We start from the raw sequence: 18,345 nt of genomic DNA, 5'->3' as shown, positions 1-18,345 counted from the left end.
ACACACATCATTTACAATGTTCAGATAAAGGATTTAGGTCATTGCACTTACAACTGTAAACTTCTTCTTTTGTTTGATGGGTGGTGGTTGGTATTTTTTAAAATTAATTTTTATACAGAACCCCTCCTGCCTCCAAGATAATAAAAATAAAAAAGAATAAGAGAACAACTCAAGATACATGGGAGGCAGGACGAGGGCATGAAAGGTACATGTCATGTGACAGCCACAACAACTCTACAAGACTCTGCTATGCTTTGCAAGAAGAGGAACAGTCCAAAGGAGCCAGTCACAAACACCAGGCTTTGTTTGTTGATCTTTTGTACACAAAAGCAAGAGTTGGCAGGTGTGCTGGTTGGTGAGATGGAGCCCCCGAAAAGGGGCCTGTGAGTTGTTGTTTTTCTTCATACCACATGAGATTTTTAATTTAGTTTTATTATTTTACACACTGTACAAATATTTACAATGGAAGGGAGGGAGGGAGGTTGTAGCAGCCACTGTTGAGAAAACCTGTAGGGGACACAAATTCAACCTAGAGCCCTGAAGAAGCATCCTCAGATTTTGCACTTGTCATTGTGGGTAATCCTTTGTATATTTGGGGGGGGGCAGGGGAACAGGGGAGGCCTGAGTGGCAGGGAAGGAGCTGGGTGGAGAAACTTGCAGTTGTTGCTACCAAATGCCTTGTTCGACTCAAGTTGGAAGCAAATCTCCATTTTGGGAGTCTCTACCCCAGCTTGCCATCCAAGCTGAAGCAGCTGCCAAGAACATATGCTTACCAACCAAGCCTTCCATCCTGTATGTAGGTCCACTATGAGTAGCTGCCACCCCTTCTACTTGGAATTATTTCCAGTCTGTCTATCATCAGAAAGATCCATGAACTCCATAACTGCTATGGTGGCCACAACTCCAAGATGAACCAAACAGGTACGCAGACTGCTGCCAAAACTGGGTCTTTACCATGGGTGATTGCCACCAAGGTGAGTGTGCAGTTTCCTTGCCCATGGAAAACTCAACTAGCATTCTCTGAAGCTAAGGTGACATTTTCTGGTCTCCTCCAATGAGACAGCACAGTGAGGTAGGGCCCAAGTACCTGCTTATGCTTTTATTAGTAGAGTAACCAATTCAACAGTGCAAGGAATTCAAGAGACAGCCAGCTTGAAAGCATGGCCTCTGCCTTTATCTCCTACATGAATTTCCATGTCCTAAGCCAACTGCTGTATCAAATGATTGGCCTTTGTTCTACAAAGCATTCCACGCTGGTAAAATACCCTGGCTTGGCTACTTTAGAAGACAGCCTCTAGTCTACATACATATGATAACTTTCCCCACCTTGTAATCCATGGGAAGGAATAACTTAAGGCTTAGAGGTCACTCAATGGTACCAGAGCAGGAGGGGAAGATAGTGCCAAAGGTTGTGTAGGCAGTATATCTGCATCTTGACTGAGAAGCTGGGTTCTTAGCAAACAGCTGAACTACCATCAAGAGACCTTCCTACTAATATTTTTAGACTTGCAACTCAACATCATGTCTGCACCAGACCCATTCGGGTATCAGGTGCAGTTGCATTGCCCGTGTAGCTTCTACCCTGTAGACTTTGACCCTGGTCCCCTTCATCCATCCACACAGCTGGTGGGGATGACTGTGTCTCCCTCAGGCAGACACTGGTTCTCATTGCATAGGTGTCTCAGGCAAAAAGGGACCTGCCTTTTCTAAGGCTTTTGGCCGGATCTCTAGTTGGGCACCATAGTGACAAACTAGGAGCACAGGCAATTGCTGTGTGAATGTGCTCTCTAAGATGACAAGGAGAGGCCACTGCTGGCCAAAGACGTTGCAAAGTGTGAGTCTTCCCTAAGTGCACTCCATGGGAACCATGCAAGCATGTCTGCCTTTACAGTTTTGCTTATAGTGTCACAGTCCTCTTTTCTTTTTAGCTAGAAGATGAACCACACTATATGCTAGCTGTTCACATGAGTCTCTTGTAACATTAAGGCTTATATCAAAATAATGCAGACCTGGATTAATTACTGTAGAGAGCTCATGTGATTCCAACCCCCAGCTGCCTAAGGGCCACAGCATACATTCCTTTTTCAGCATGCTCCTTTTTTAAGCGCTCACATAAAATAGAAAATCGTGAAAGCATGAAACACATTTGCAAGTGTGTTTTAAGTATCAAATAAACCAGGAATACGAGTCAAGGAGTCCTGGTGAGCTGCTGCTCCTTGAGTGTCCAGTTGGTACCCAGGTTTGCCTCTGCAAAACGGGTGACGTGGCCCTTAGACTCACTGATCTGTCAGGTTCTCTTAAAAATGTCACAAACTTCTGTGTTTGCAAGAACCTCTCGTGTAAGAGAGGTAGTTGCCTCTTAACCTTTCCCCTTCTCCTCTGTCAGAAAAAGCTCATACAGTTTTGTTCCAATTTTTGCAGAGCTCTGCCTTTGAGTCTAACCATGAGGAAAAGGCCCTGCACCATCATTGCACCAAGGGTGCTTGGTATGGCGGAAGTGAGTTGAAACGGTCTCTATTCTGGAACCTACTTCAGCTTAAACTGCACCGCTCAGTGGCTGTCAGCCTCCCATTGTCAGGAGCTGCTGTTTAGTAGGTCTTTATTCATTAACATTGTGCTTGTGGGAACAGCAAACACCACTGCTGTTTCCCAGGTTCTGAACTTAGGGGAGGGGAATAAGGTGCTTTCTTTGCACTAGCCGATGCCACACTGCTCAAATTGTCCATGCAGAATTTATTGGGGTAACTGAGTCTTGGAACACCTCCCCCAGCCTGTGGTGCTCTTGAACCAAGATAGAATTTGGGCTTCATATTTTTTTGGCCAGGAGGAATGTGCTTCAGGTCTCAAGAAAGCCCAGGAAGCCCCTTGAACTGGACACTAATGGCTACTCCAGGGAAGGATGTGGCAAAGGACCAATAGTTAATGGAGTTCCACAGGACACATCTGGTGTTACATTCTGCAGGATAATTATGCTTCATGGTGTCACTGACAGGCCTTCAATAACAAGTGCATAAATCTGCTAATGGCATTCAGAAGTGATGATGAACCAACTGGAGAGAGAGAGAGAAAAAAAAAACCTCAAGCAAAGAACGGCAAGCATTCTAAATAGATGAAACCGTGCAGAGAAGTAGCAAGCCATGCTCTACAACAGACAGAGACAGTCACCGGCTCTATGGCTACCCTTTGGCAAAAGTGTCCCTCGGATGGGTCAAGCATGCCACTAATTGAAAACTTCATACGCACAGGTGTTCGATATAAAGATACCTATCCAGTTTCTCAATAGCACATTTGCAATTAAATCCTTATACATAACATTGAACTTATTAAATATTAACAGTTGTTTTTTTAAACTTTTTTTTGTTTTGTTATTTCATTGCATAGAACATTAGACATGAGAATCATTTTGCTGTTACCCACGGTGAATGGAAGCTCCTATGGGTCACACCAATGAATTGTTGCTCTTGAGCATGCTCAGTGTGGACGAGAGACGGGCAGGAAACAGACAGCGCAGACAAATGGGAGCCAGAGCATCCATACACTTGCTGGATTCTTTACAGCAAAGGAAAAGAGGAGCCGTTTCACAGGGTTTTCTATCGGCTCTCGCGGGTAACAGTGCCAGGAGGTTCAGCAACATCCTGCCCCCAGGGAGCTCCTCCATCATTCTGAGCATGCCCACTGGTAATGGCTTAAGAAGGACTTGAATTGCACAGTAGTAATAGGAAGGAGGATGGCAGAGGCAAGCTCTCCTGATCTCATCACACTGGATTGTGCTCTTTTTTGTAGCCTTCTGCACTCTATTGCTTCTACCGACAACAGTCCATGTGCTAACGCAGGACAAAGCAAAGAGGAAAAACAGTATGTTCGATACAAAGTAAAAAAAAAAAACTGAGAACAAAAAAGAACCTCACAAAAAAAACAAAATTTAAAATAAATCCAAACCCCCAGTTGCTGGGTGCTGATGAGGTATACGCATAAATAAAAGTGGAATGATTAAGGCTGTTTTTGAAATAAAAATAATCCCCAGGCATACATAAAACAATGCACAACACTAACAACGGAAAGCACTGCCATTTGAATGCTTTAGAATGGCTTCAGGATGGCTTTGGGGTGGCTGATAGACATGCCTGGCCAGCATTTGCTTCAGTCAATAGTCAGCCAGTTTGCACTGCCTTTCAGAGTCCTATGGCCTCTTATCTCAGTGGTGAAACAGTGTTAGGTCCTAGTCGAAGTTCTCTTCATCCCATGCTTTCCATTGCAGGGAGGATGAGAGGGAACAAACACTGTGCAGGCGGAGCGACCGACAGGGCAAACTGGAATGTGAAGAGCAGAGCCTCCAGCTCCCAGCCCTCGACTCAAGCACATCTTGGAGAGTGGGAAAAACCTATGAAGATTCTAGAGTTAAAATTCAGTAAGAGAGAAAACTCTGCGTATAATCTCAAGAAAGGGCCATGGCTCCCAACATTAGACCTTAGGCACAAATGGAACCACCGCAGTGAGTAGTCTCTGGAGCCCCAGACATCCCCTCCAGGATCAGGGAAGTGGCCAGTCTGTGTGACAAGCTGGGACCGGGCCATGTTCTGTAAACGTCTTTTATGTACATCTTCTCAGACTAAGCGTCTGCCTTCACCCCTTGGGGCTCATGCAACGAACACCGTGGAGTTGACAGCAGGCGGCTTCTGAAAGCCTTTTGCGACAGTTGGCTCAGATGTCCTCAAGGAGCTTCTTATGGGATCCACTGGCAAATGTCTCCATAAAGATCTCTTCCGCCTTCCATCTCGCAGCCTAGTGGTTTTCCATGGTTTCAAAAGCTTGATGAGACAAAAGAGAGAATCAGAAATATTATATTTACAAGAGGTCATTCACAGAAACACAATTTCTTGCCATGCCATGGTTTGGCACAAATTTTCCTGATCCTCTCTGGATATTCACTCACAGCACCACCTGAGAAAGCTCTGCTGTACTGTACTGTTTATGGCTGCAGTGTGCCTCTCTCATTTCTCAAAACCAAAGCACAAAAGCAACCCAAAGAACTAGCCAGAAAAGACCACCAATCAAAGAGCATGAACAGTTTACATAATGACATCAGCTGCCCACGCTTACTGAGATGCAACTGTTTCATACTGGGGTTGTCTAAAACTGAGGATTGAAAGAGCCAGCACTTTCCCCAAAGAGATTTGTTGTTTGCTTTCACCTCGCCACTCAAACCCGGGGGCAGACCTGGCTCACACTGCAATGTACAGACTGAGGCAGCAAGTGTAAGAAGCTACCCACTTACCTCAGCTGGGATAAGTTCAATTTCCCCCTCAAATCAAAAAGCATGCAGTCCTTTCAGTGAGCTCTCTAAAATGGACAAAAACACAGACAGGGCCATGAAAGGAGATAGTGCTGTAAGTGGCAAAGCTCTGAGCACACCCAGGGGATGGAATCAGCCGGACAAAAATATTCTCTCTCTGCTTGTGGCTCAGGGCTGTGGCCCTGGGGCCTATGCAGGCTTGTGCTGCTACCCACATTCTGAAGCTGCCATGGGTCTCTCTGCCTCTTCCCCTCATTTCAACTCTTCCCAAGGTAAGAGTGTTCTGCATATGGCACACTGGCTTTCCTGGTGGAACTTAGCACAGCAATGCACAAAACAGGCTCTTTCCCCTCCCGCTTCCAGATGAGCTGCTGTGTTCTATTGATAGAGCAAAGAGAAAGGATTGTTGTCTGCTGCCTGCAGTGAGAGGACTGCTAATAACAGCTGCTTTCCCCAAAACAGTCACTGCAATATTGTGCTGAGCGAAGCGGTATTTCTTAGTCAAAAGAAGCAGCAAAGAGCAAATATCCTCACTCATGTCTTCTTCTTATGCCCCCCGTTATCCATTTTACATCTGGATTGCTGGTCTGGGGGCTTAATTCTTTAAGAATGTGGCTGATAGAATAAATTTTATGCCACAGCAAAACCATTTTGATGCCTTACCATTACAGACAACAGAGTTGGGACACATTTCTACAGTTGGTTCCAGACAATCTATTTATTGCCCACTCATCCTGATTTGTTTGCACAGCGTTTGCGGGGACAACACCAGTTATTTATGGAGCACCCATACTGATTTGTTTGCAGGGAGGTTATAGGACATTGTGCCAACTACGTGTTATCCCACACCTTAATTTTCTTGCTTCCTCTATCACAGTAGCAGAGTTCACCCAGTGGGGCGCAGCTGCGACATCCTGGCAGATGTGTCACTGCTGCTTAATGTGAGGAGGAAGAAGGGGAAGGAGGGATGGCGGGGAGGCTGGTGTGGCATGGCTGCCGTGGCAGGAGCAAAGGAATAGCCCCATTGTTGAGCATACACCATCCTGGCCTCCCTCTTGCCTAGTCCCTCTCGCTCCTGGTTAAGCAGCAGAGGCACTGCTGCAAGGAAGTTAGCATTGCAACTCTGCTGTAGCAGGCGACCTGCTGTTTTGCTCCATCATGCTTTATCATCTCTTTTTCCCTGCCACTGCTGTCCCCAGACATGCTGTCCTCTGTGTCTAGAACATCTTCCTGCTGTATATAAGAGTATTTAGTGCCTCAGCCTGCTTTAAGCCCTTCTTCTTTGGAATCGTAGTGTAGAGTTGGAAGGGGCCCCAAGCGCCATCTAGTTCAATGCAGGAATGTCAGCTAAAGCATCGTGACCGATGGCCACCCAACCTCTGCTTAAAAACCTCTAAGGGAGGAGATTCCTTTAACAAGGCATTTCCCAAACTCAGATGGTTAAGAGCAGGTTTCCTCAACCTTGGCCCTCCAGATGTTTTGAGACTACAATTCCCATCATCCCTGACCACTGGTCCTGCTAGCTAGGGATCATGGGAGTTGTAGGCCAAAAACATCTGGAGGGCTGAGTTTGAGAAAGCCTGGTTAAGAGTGTGGTGCTGATAACGCCAATGCTGCAGTTTGGTCCCCCGTTAAGGGCCAGCTGCATATTCCTGCATTCAGGACTAGATGATCCTCAGGATCCCCTCCAACTCTATGATTCTTTGAAACCATCCTAGCCACACCGACCTGCACCTTCATTTCCTCCTCCGTGTCAGTCCCTGCCCTCCCCTGCCCCCACTAGCTATATCCACCTAATACAGACTATAAGAAGTCTGAATGGGGACTGTCTCTTTTCTTTAAGTCTGTACAGTGTGTAGCATGCTGTGGACATTAAACAAACATTTAGCAGCAACAGGATATACCCTTGACTGGAAGTGGCATGGCTTACCTAAACTATCAGGCAAATTGCCATAAACTAAGCAGGATATCATATGACTAGGTAAAAGAAATATCTCCTCTGGGCTTTGTATCTTGGGGGCCATCTCTGAGCCTTGATGAAAGCCAAGTATCTGATCTCATCCACACCCTCAGAAGAATGTAGGAATGGAGGCAACGAGGTGACACTCACTGTTATACCCAGAGTCTGGTGCGGCAGACTGAATTCCAATGGATTCTTCATAGGTTTTTCCAGTGCAATGATGAGATCTCCATTTATTCTCCCAAACTCCTGCCGGGGTGATGGAGAGACACACATAAGAAAAGATATGGCTATTAGGAAAGAATCATATACATGTGCAGAAAAAAAGAAAAATGTCAGAGTAACTGAAGGGGGCGCTTGGATTAACCGAGCACTAGGTTAGCTCTGATGTTAGGGTGCTGCAGCAATGAAAGGTGCCTGTTGAGGAACAGAAGTTGAACCAAGCTATTAAACAGGAAATTATGCCAGGACCTCTCTGGATTGCAATGGCCAGAGAAGATGAAATGTATCAGGAGTTTTGCTTGGCAGCTGTAATGTCATTGGGGTTGTGTATATATACTTTGTTGGAAGCCACCCAGAGTGGCTGGGACAGCCCAGTCAGATGTGTGGGGTACAAGAAATAAATTATTATTACCACAACAAAAAGCGACTCACCCAGCGATGTTCTCTCACCAAAATGATGTGAATTTCTTGCCAAAAGCTGACACAGCTATGGGAGTAAAGATAAGAGAAATAAATGCCATCAGCATATGTGGTACCAAAGACTGGCTGCATCTTTCCCCCACTCACCTCTTTCCCACTGGATCTTCAGTTTTTAGGGCCCTTCTTCTATTTCACAAGAGCCCCTCCTCCATATTATCAGCCTTCACATTGCCAGCCCTGTTATCACCCTCTGTCCCCACATCTCTGTTTGTGACACAGGAAGGGACTATGGCTACATGCTTTGCATATAGAAGGAAATTCACTTCCTGGCATTTCAAGTAAAAAAGGATCTCCCAAAAGAAGGGTTGGCCTGAAAGCTGCTGCTGGCCACTGGGATAAGGCAATTCTATTTTAGCCCTTAGGGATCCTCATCATCAAGTGAGCACTTATGGCCTGCCGTGTTGATGGTCTGCTATGCTAATGTGGCTTTTTCCTTCAGTGTTCTACCACCCAATCCCCATTTTCTTTGTTTTGATTTCGTCTTCACAGCTTTTACTTTTCTTGCTGGCTTCTTATTTCTTGTATTCTCACATAGGTGTAAACTAGAACAAAGGGCTGTGGTACAGCAGCAGAGTATCTGCTGTGAGTGCAGAAGGTACCAGGTTCAGATTTCTGCCTGCTCCGGAGAGGCCTGAGGGAGACTCCTGCCTGAAATCCCAGAGAGCCACTACCAGTCAGTGTAGATAATACTGAGCTAGACAGACCAGTGGTCTGAATTAGCAGTTGCCCTGTAGTTCTGCCATTTGTCCTGCAGGAAGTGTTGAACAAATCCACAGGTGAGATGTCTCCAGGAGCAAATCCCACGTGCTTTGACACGGGGCATCCAAGAAAGATGCCTCTGAAACCTCTCACCTTCTGTCAATTTGCCTGCTTGTTCTGCCGCCCCTCCTGGCAGGATTTTGGAGAAGACGCTCTCTCCCTCAGCTCCTGGCAGTCCAGTCGCTGCCCCTGCAGAAGTGGGAGCACCTGCTGGTTTGGAACCTATCTTAATGCCTGTTGGAGAGAAAGAAATTGATTTGTATGGATTTATTTAGCTGCATATATGCATTTATTTAAATATATATCCTCCCATATCACCAAGGGTAGGTCCAACTGGCAATTTGCATATCCCCCCGCCCCACATTCATAGGCCATAACCAATCTCTGTCTAACCACCTTCACCAGAAAATGATGGCCACGCTATTTCTAAGAGTGTTAACCAAAATGCACAATGTGTTTGTGAGATATCAGTATGACAGCCACAAGAAACGACTAAAACCTCTTGGTGAAAAAAATATTTTAAATTGGAGCTGAATGATGAGACAACTCAACTTACAGTCATTTCCCCAATTGGTTAATGAGACAGGAGTGGGAAGCCTTTTATTTTTGACAGCTATGCAAAGCGAACCTATTGTACCCTATGTGGAATGAAGCTGGAGGCTGCTTTTGGGCATTCTACTTGTGTTTATCTTTTCTATGACATACAGAAAGTGAATTAATTCTACGCTGACTGGCCTACAGTCTGGGTCCAACCATGGCTAAATGACCTAAAGCATTTGCCTTCTTAATCTCAGGTAGGACATCCCCCCCCATAGTAAATGGTCTTGGAACTCCCTTTGACTTCAATCTAATCGTCCCTCAGAGAGATCTGAGCCTACTGAACTACTGGCGCTGCCTCCCTTTTTAAGGAAAACACATACAATTGCAGGTGCTGGAAAGGAGCTACTGACCTCCTGCTGCTGCTCCCAGTGGCTGTGTTTGGGGTGTTTTCCCCACCTGTGGCACTTTTGTGGTAGGTTTGGATGCATCCATCTGCTCTGCTTTAGACTGTAATATAGCAAACAGTGATTTATGTATTTATTTAATGCAAATGAGAACCAATAATGGTAAAATAAAGCCCATCTCCTGGGGTCTTTCTCTTAGCCTTCTTCCTAGAGTTTAACTGCCAGGTCATCCTGGCTGTCTCACAGCAATCCTTATCCACCCACCCTATTCTCCACCAGATACTCCCCACCCTCTAGGATTCCTGAAGTACTGCCTGTGATCTCTATCAAGAAAGCTACATATAAAGCTCCTATAAAGGCCATTCCCTTAAGTGCATTCCTTTCCTCTCCTCTCCCCTCTTCTTTGTCTGTGTCCGAACTGCCCCCTCTATAACTTACTGCAGCCTATTGTTAGTTCCATGAACCACTACTCTGCTGGGAAGACTCCATTCTCCACAGCGACCTAGTCAGTCCACAAATGCACATTTCCTTGCTTTGACATTCTAAGGTGAGGCAATCCCAGCGCGACTCCTGTACTACAGAACAGGCCATCGCTTAGCCCAGCCCTCTCACCTGACGTGGGGCAAAACAAGCTGTCGTCAGCTCTGAGGGACCTACTGTATAACTGACCCTGAGCAAAGGCACGTAGGTACTTACTGGTCCTGCTGGATGAGTGCCAGGTTGTGCTTGGAGGGCAGACTGGGGTTTGCCTGCTGGCTGGGCTTGGCCAGGCTGTTGTTGGGCTGGCCGTGAGGAGGGCTGGGCTTGGGTTCCTGCTGGCGGTGGCTGCTGCTGCTGCTGCTGCTGCACCCTAGCTTGCTGTTGCTGTTGCTGAGAAGATTGTTGCGAGGGAGCTGCTTGCTGCTGCTGCTGCTGTCTGCTCGACGGCTGCTGCTGCCTGGATGACGGCTGCTGCTGCTGCTGCTGCCCAACTTGCTGCTGCCTCGCTTGCTGCTGCTGTTGGTGCGAAAGAGGCTCCGATTTTGGCTGCTGAGATGGCGGCCCATGTTGCACCTGCCTCTGCGATTTTTGGGACTCTGAGGTATGATGGTAGCCCGACGGCTGCCGAGACTGCTGGGAGTACTCTGAGGAGCTGGAAGGATAACCTGGCTGCGCTCTTATATCGGCCTGCTGAGCCTTCTTCTGGGAAGAGGGCTGCCCATGTCCGCGTGACTCGTGGCGGCCAGCATCTCTGGGATGTTGCCTGGATGACCTCTTTGGCAGGTCATCGGTGGAGTGCCGGGAGGAGGACGAATGCCTCCCGTAGTCTCCATGGTGCCTGTGTTCTTTGGAAGAGGAGTGTCGCGGGTGAGAGTAGTCATCGTGATGCCACATGTCTTCATCCGGGGGCTCGTCATAGTCGTGATAGGTGTGCTTAACTGGACCCCTCCTTTGGGAGGATGAGGAGTGGCCACCATAATGCCTCATCCTCTCCGAACGAGGTTCCCTCGGCTTATCAAACCAGTCTGTCTCCTCCTGACCCAAGTGATAGGCTTCAGAAACCAAAAACAAATCACAGTCAATCCCCTCATCCACAGTTGGGAATGTACCCCAGGATGAAGCCATGCAATGGATTAAAAGAAAGCAAGGAACTGATCGCATGCACACAGGATATGCCACAGTAGCCGCTTGGGAAATAGATATCTATAAATAAAGAGGAATCATAGCACAGTATCACACTGAACAAGCAGTGAGCAGAGCACCAGTAGGACATGCAGAGTGCAGCATGCTAACACAGAACCACCAAAACAGAAAGCAAAATGCGGGAGAAAGGCACCTGGCAAGGAAACGGAGGCTGTGGTATTGTCCTTGCAAATATGACCCGCTTGGGCATGCTCTGGGGTTAAGTTACCACAGGTAGCCATTACCTTCACTGTCTGAAACAACACAGTGTGAATCATCCATGATGTAACCTTCTTCATGCTTGTAAGAGTGGGTTCTTGGCACATCTTTGATATGTTCTTGTACATCAGGCAATGAGTGACTGGAGCAGAACTGAGAGCAGCTGTCCCCAGCAGACTGAGGGAGAGGCCCACCTGAGGACCGCGATACGCCCATGGACTTCCCCAAAGGACTGATGGGGCTCTCTTCTTCTGAGGTTTGTGTGCGAATTGGAGGTCGCCCGCGACTTTGACTCATGCTAAGGGAAGAAGGTTTGGAACTGCCTCTCTGAGGCCTCTCCATGCTCTCTCTCTCGTAGGACCTGCTCCTGATCTCGCGGCTCGACATTCTCTCCGACACATAGCCAGACGATCTTGATCGCCCGCCACTGTATGCCCTGTCATCTTCTTCCATCGTATCCCTGGCAGACCCACCATAGTACTTCTGCTGTTCATATACATTCTTTTTGAGGCCGTATGTGATGTCGTCTTGCATCTTCTTTGCTCTTGATGCCACACTGCTGCTGCTGACTGACGTGGTTGCTGGGTAAGAGGCCAGGTCTGATTCCACATCTCTCGCTTCTTCTATAGGGGAGAATTTTGAGATCTTCTGCTCCATACCTTGTTTCCGATGCTTGCTGCGTTTGGAAGAGATGACAGCTGGGGCCAAGTTTTTGGAAGAGTGCTTCTGCACTCCCATGGTGGACCCAGGCTTGTCTGGGCGAGTGGAGTGCCTGTAATCACTGTCCCCATAGTAGTAGGAGCCGGAGCTACCCGACATCCTCCCATTGCTCTCTGGGCCCCTATGGTAGCCTCTCCCACGATGGTCAGGGCCGTGGTGATCATACATGTCCTCCTCTGACTCTTCTCCCTTTGGGTAGCAACAAGGCCTGCTGGAGACATCTGTGTCTGTGAAGTCACTCTTTTCTTTCATATATCGCCCATTGCTGCTCTGCAACTGCGAATCTCCTTTTTGGCCCTCTGCTGAGCTGCTTTCTTTGGTTAGTTCACTGATGTCATCAATCATTACATAGTTCCGAGGAATGTTCTGCTCCAGGTTGGTGTAGAGGGAGTCAGAGGAATAGCTGGTCGAGGGACTTTGGGCTACACCGCTCCTGTCCACCAGCCTTCCTTCTGGCGGCTTGTACTGGTCGTAGCTGCTGGTCACAGTTGTGGTGCTGTATGTCACTTCTGGAGTTGCGGCTGAGATGACCACAGTGGGGTTGCCTATTACTTCATAATTGGTGGGCATCTTCTGCTCGAGGTCAGCTAGCGATGTCTGCCGCGGTTTCTGGGAGGTGGTGTGTGTGTCCGCGTGGGTCTGGAAAAGAGCGCTCTGCGCTGGCTGCAGAGGTGTCTGACTGGGATACGTGGTCTGTGCTTGGTAAGGTGGCCGGAAGCCTTGGTGACTTTGCAGAACCTGTTCAGACTGATACCCGGTGCTTGGAGTAAAGCTGTGACTCTGGTATGTCGTTTGGGAAGGGTAGGCCGGCATCTGGCTTGCTTGGAATCCGTTCTGCGCAGGGACATTGCTTGCTGAGGGGTAGTGTGGAGGCTGAAACCTTGCTTGCTGGAATGCGGCTGGGGCTGGTGGGGCAGCTTGTCCCGAGGAGTACTGATATGGGGTGTAAGAGGAGGCCGATGTGTACTGTGCACTGGAAAAGTCAGCGTACTGATTGGAAGGGGCAGTACTAGGCCTGGTCAGACTCTCATAGCCAGAGAGTCGTAGGTTGTTGAGCTCGCTGTCAGACATATAATCCCTGTTTTCCCCCAAGCATCTCAGGTAGGGATAGTCACGGACGTTCCGGTCCTTCAGCAAAGACTCTTTTCTCTGCGTAATCCCCAGTTCCAAGTACTTCAGTTTGGCATCAATCTCCTTTTCTTCTTCATCAAGCTCAGCCTGTTTCTTCCGCAGCTTTGTGGACTCGTGCTCCACTAGCTTCAAGTCGCGGTCAATGTCTTTGAGGAGGCTGGCCTTTGTCACCTGAATGGCTGGCCCTGCCACTCCCTTCTGCATGAGGCCCGGCATGTACATCTGTGAGTGAGCTTGGCTGGCCAGAGGGAGATGAGCTTCTTCCGGTGGGGGGCTAGGCAATGTCCGTTTCACTTTCCGAATGAGGGTGTTTGACTGCAGGGTTGAAATCTAGAAGGTAATGGGAAGCTTAATTTAGATAGTAGGTAACCATGTGTGTGAAAGAACACATTTCCATTTTTAGTTACCAGGTGGGTGTATTACTCAACAGTGGCCCACACTTCTGGGGTTCCTATCTTCTAAGACAGGCCCATTATATATATCTCATATTTTACCTCACCCTTTTCAAGCTCAAAGCAGCATAGATGATTCTCCCCCTCATTTAACACCCCCCCAACAATCCTCTTTGAGGTAGGTGAGGCTGAGAGAGAGTGACTGGCCCAAGTGAGCTTTGCCGAGTGGATAACTGAACGCTGGTCTCTCAGGTCCTAGTCCCACACTTTTAAATACTACACCACACTGGCTCTAATCTTGTGATGGAGACAAAGTGTAACCTTGCACATTAATGGTTGTTAAAACTCACCAGGACTCAGAAGCACTTGAGTCACAAGGATGCCACATGCAGCCAGACCAATGATGACAAGCGACAGGAATTTTAGTTCTTTATTAGAAAAGCACTTGGTTACATCAGCCGCTAAGCTGCAAGGGATATGCACCCCCCTTCCTGCTAACTAGCTGCCTAGGAAATGTACCTCTGCAGAACGGTGCTCTATCTTGGAGAGTTGGAGCAACAGTGTGGCCCCGCCCCTTCCTGCTTTCTTACCTCTCATCCCTTGTTTGATGTGGTGTGCAGAAGCACCAGTTGCTCCCCTCACTTCAAGCCTCTCCTTGAGCAGAGATACAGCGGAGGTGGGGAGGGAGGGGATCTCAAAGGTCAGCTTCTGAGACCTCTTCCAGCTTTTCCTTCCTCCTTTCCCCGTCTCTGACTCCCTGGTTTCTTCCTCCTAACTCCCCTCGATCTCCTCAGAACCTCACAAATCACTGGCCCCTTCTGAGGGGTCCTCCCCACCACCACCCATAGCTGTCAACTTTCCCCTTTTCTTGTGAGGAATCCTATTCGGAATAAGGGAATTTCTCTTTAAAAAAGGCGAGCAGGGAGGGAGGGAGGCGGGGAGGGGCCCCCCCAGCTCGCTGTGAACGACTCCTACTTGCGGCGGAGAGATCTCACCGCGTCCGTACAGTGCTCCAGCGGCGCCAGTGGCAAACCGCTATGTACAGTGCATGTGTGGCGTCGGTATGCACAGCAAATGCGTGCGACACAGTGCATGCATTGTATGTAGCGGTTTGCCGCTGTTGCCACCCAAGAGCCGTATGTATGGTGGCGGGATCTTCTGCTCGCGGCTGCAGCTGCAAGTAGAGGATCCTCCACATTTGGCTGCAGCGGCACGATGGCTGCTCGTGCTGACACACCCGGGCCAGGGCGGCAGGGCAAGCACCCCGCGGGGTGCCGCCTTGTCACCCCCCCGACAGGGAACACGGGGCGCACCACCCCCCCGTCCCCACCTTGCAATGCCACTGTTCAGGTGCGGCTTATATTCGGGCCAATATGGTAATGATTCTGCTTAATGATGCTTCACCCTCTCCATTACATTAAATTAAATTAGTTTAAGGGAATTGTATTTCTATGGAGGTTTTGAAATTTGGCAACGCCCTGGATTAGCATGTCCATGGCTCTTTCTGCTAAAGTACTCACTGGATATAGAGTACCAGCACTTCTTTTTATTTTATTCATTTGCAGCACATGGCAGCCATTTTCTGCTGGCACCCACAACACTTTTATCAATATATGAGTAGAGGCGCCTCATTCTTTTACCCCCTCCCCCAAAAAAACACCCACTGAGAATGTCCAATTCAGGAAGCCTTTGGGTGGTTATCTTCAAAACTAAAATGTACAACTAAAATATACTGTATACAAATTCTCATGATTTGGGGCAGGTGTGTGGGGGACTGCTTCTTAATATTGGAAAGGCTAAATTGAATAATGATGTTAATGGCAATATTATACTATATGAATCACCACAGTTACTGACACTGATCAAATAAGTTCTGAAAGAAGCAGGAATCAGCTTGAATATTTTTCTCTAATGAGCCAGAACAAAATCAACTCAGTCTGGTTCATACATATTTTTTTTAAAAAATAAAAAAGTCAAAATAAAAATCTCTGCTTAGATTATCTTGGGAAGATTTCTGCTTTTGCAGGCAAAACAAGTTTCTAATAATGCAAAATTTGTCTGTCTGGGAAAGGCACCCTTATTTAGTCTTTGAAGTTCAGATGATTCTGATATTTTTTTCTTATTTTGTTTGTTTGTTTGTTTGTTTTTTGGCCTTGCTTTTGCGGAAGCCCAAGCCAAACAGTATGTAAAATCCAGGTGGAAGGAAATCTCCCCAAAGGTCTTGCCACCTTGGCAGATCTTACATAACCAGTGGAAATATGAGACCCTCACAATGTTAGAGAACAACATTTTGCAGTGTTAGAGTATCTGAGGTCATGCAAGTAACATATTTTGAAATGACTATACAGAATCAGTAGGGCCCTAGAAAGAGACAGCTATCATGTAGATCTTGGAGGAGGGGATAACAGCTATTCCATCAGTATCTCTGATTGGTCTCTAAGGGCCATGCAGCCTGCAGGTTTCCATTGGGCCAAGCAGAGAGGGCAAGGATGCCTTGCAGGCAAAATGTCATTTGTCTGACATGAAGACATTCTGATGAGCAGAAATATCAACAATTAGCTTTTGGGCAGTCAGAGATCATTTCATGAGTATTTTCATAGCAGCCAGTTTTCGTTTCTCATTGCTGAAAAATGAGAGCTGCTTTCCCACACAGGGCCTGCTAGCCCTAGGTCACCAGTGATGTCCCTGGGCAAGTGTCTCTAGCCTTCTTAGAAAGAAAGTTATGGGGTAAGATTTGCAGGCACCTTCTAAGTGATTTCTGTAAAATGAGAGTGGTGTGGCTACCTAGTATATTTTTGCTTTTTCCTGGGGAATGCTCCCTGTTGTTATTAGAGAGCAACAGCATCTGTCAGTGTTGGATCTCCATAATCAGGACCAGCAGAATGTAGCTGACTTTCCATGGCAAGAATAAGGTTGTCAGTGGTGGGCATCTAATTTTGTGTTATGGCACCCCTGCCTTCATGGCAGTCATGGTGAGACCTGGAACTCTCTGAAATTTCATAATGTGCCCACTAGTCCAAAAAGGTTGGTGACTTGTGCCCTGGAGGAATGGTGCAGTTTCACAAAAGCACACTTTCTTGCTTCTCTATTGCTTTCAGCAGTCACCCTGATAAATGATAAGATAGGGGATGCCAGTGTTTTGATGTAGCAGGCTTAACTTTAAACAACAAAAGAGTAGATAGATGCTCACTTTCATTTTTCTGGGATCTCACCAACCTGTTGATCTCCCCAAAATCTTTGTACAGGCACCAGACATAACTTGATCTTCATAAAGTTTCAGTATATATCAGGCTAACGTGGCCTTGCTATGTTTTGAGATTTTCAAGGCAGGTTTTAACCCGTGATTCCTTTATATCCTGAACCATCTAGAAGTATTGCACTTTTAACTAGTATTTTGACTCCCTTAGAGAAAGGGAGCAGAGAGGAAACAAGGGATACGGAGAATGATAAGGAAAGGAAAAAGTGTGAGAAAGGAAGAGGCTTACATAGTTCCACTGCTCTCTGCCTCACACCTATTCAATGCATTGGTAGCTTGTGATACTTACAGTGCACTTATAATGCAGCCATATTTAGCCTTCTCCCTTGCACTCCTGCATCGGGAGGACATGTCTCAACAGTCCATTTTGCAGCAACAGGGCTCACGACAAGCAGCATTTGGATTCCAACATCATCTTAGGTAATTGTCTTTTAAAAGCCATGCAACAGCTCCAGCACCAATTGCAGAAGGGAGATTTCTGCCGCTGAAATTTGGGCAGCAAGTATCAGTGGGTATCAGCTGCTTCTTCCAGATTCTAGAGCTGACAAAGAACACTCTTGGACCCTAGTGTCATTGCTATCTTGGCCTGTCAAAGCAGCTGATTTTCAGGGATTTCTCTCACTCCTCAGCTGCAGGATGTCAATAGAGAAGGAGAGACAATTGCGGCAGATCCTGCAGTAGCAGCTCCACGAAGAACTGAACAGCACATAAAGCAGGCCACAGCTTTGAAGCCACACGCTGAAGAATGGGGAAATTTTTCCCTTTTTTACTGCATACAATTTGTAGTCGCCTAAACAGTAGCAGACTATACCTAGGTGAGTTCCACACATTCTCAGTGCATATGTCAATCAGAAGTGTTTATACTGTAGAGGTAGGTCTAGTGCTGGTGAAATCAACAGAATTTCAGTAGTGACCCAGGATAAATGACAGCGTGGAGGAGTCAAATGAATCTGCCAAGAGTTTGAGTCTGCATCATTTGTAAAATGTGTCATCTCTCATGTGTGTCTAACCCATTAAAGTACATCATGTAGTGCTGAGCTGAAGTGGAGGTGGTGGAGGAGAGCTGTGGAAGAAGCATGAATATAATCTTGAAATGGAAATAAAGGGGAAGTTGTGGACCCTTTGAAATGACGGTTTTTGCATGAAAATATTGAATATCATGAACATTTTACACATCACTACCACTATGCATCCTCAGCTAGTAGCTGATACACAGAGAGGTACTAATCTTTTATTCTGTCAGCTAACAAACACAAGCTGTTCATCAAACAATAAATAACTATCCTGCAGGACTTGAAGTCCCAAGT

The 18,345-nt window shown here is 47.1% G+C and overlaps 1 protein-coding gene across 2 annotated transcripts in view; it reads right to left on the bottom strand.

Annotated features, from left to right (window-relative positions):
* Positions 1–3,928: 3,928 nt before the first annotated feature.
* The window catches only part of BSN (bassoon presynaptic cytomatrix protein), a 210,029-nt gene continuing 195,612 nt past the window's right edge, over positions 3,929–18,345 (bottom strand). The window contains exons 6-13 of one of the 2 annotated variants that reach the window (XM_053377413.1): positions 11,566–13,720; positions 10,355–11,190; positions 9,665–9,761; positions 8,808–8,948; positions 7,908–7,962; positions 7,404–7,502; positions 5,276–5,340; positions 3,929–4,808 (exon numbers count right to left, since the gene is read on the bottom strand). In XM_053377413.1, the coding sequence (XP_053233388.1) occupies positions 7,922–7,962; positions 8,808–8,948; positions 9,665–9,761; positions 10,355–11,190; positions 11,566–13,720 (3,270 nt within the window). In that variant the 3' untranslated portion in view covers positions 3,929–4,808; positions 5,276–5,340; positions 7,404–7,502; positions 7,908–7,921. The remainder of the gene's footprint in view (positions 4,809–5,275; positions 5,341–7,403; positions 7,503–7,907; positions 7,963–8,807; positions 8,949–9,664; positions 9,762–10,354; positions 11,191–11,565; positions 13,721–18,345) is intronic. The other variant, XM_053377412.1, reaches the window with a different exon arrangement.

This window comes from Podarcis raffonei, chromosome 2 (genome assembly GCF_027172205.1).
Source record: "Podarcis raffonei isolate rPodRaf1 chromosome 2, rPodRaf1.pri, whole genome shotgun sequence".
NCBI classification, from domain to species: domain Eukaryota; kingdom Metazoa; phylum Chordata; class Lepidosauria; order Squamata; family Lacertidae; genus Podarcis; species Podarcis raffonei.
This window is presented reverse-complemented; position numbering and strand designations above follow the sequence as displayed.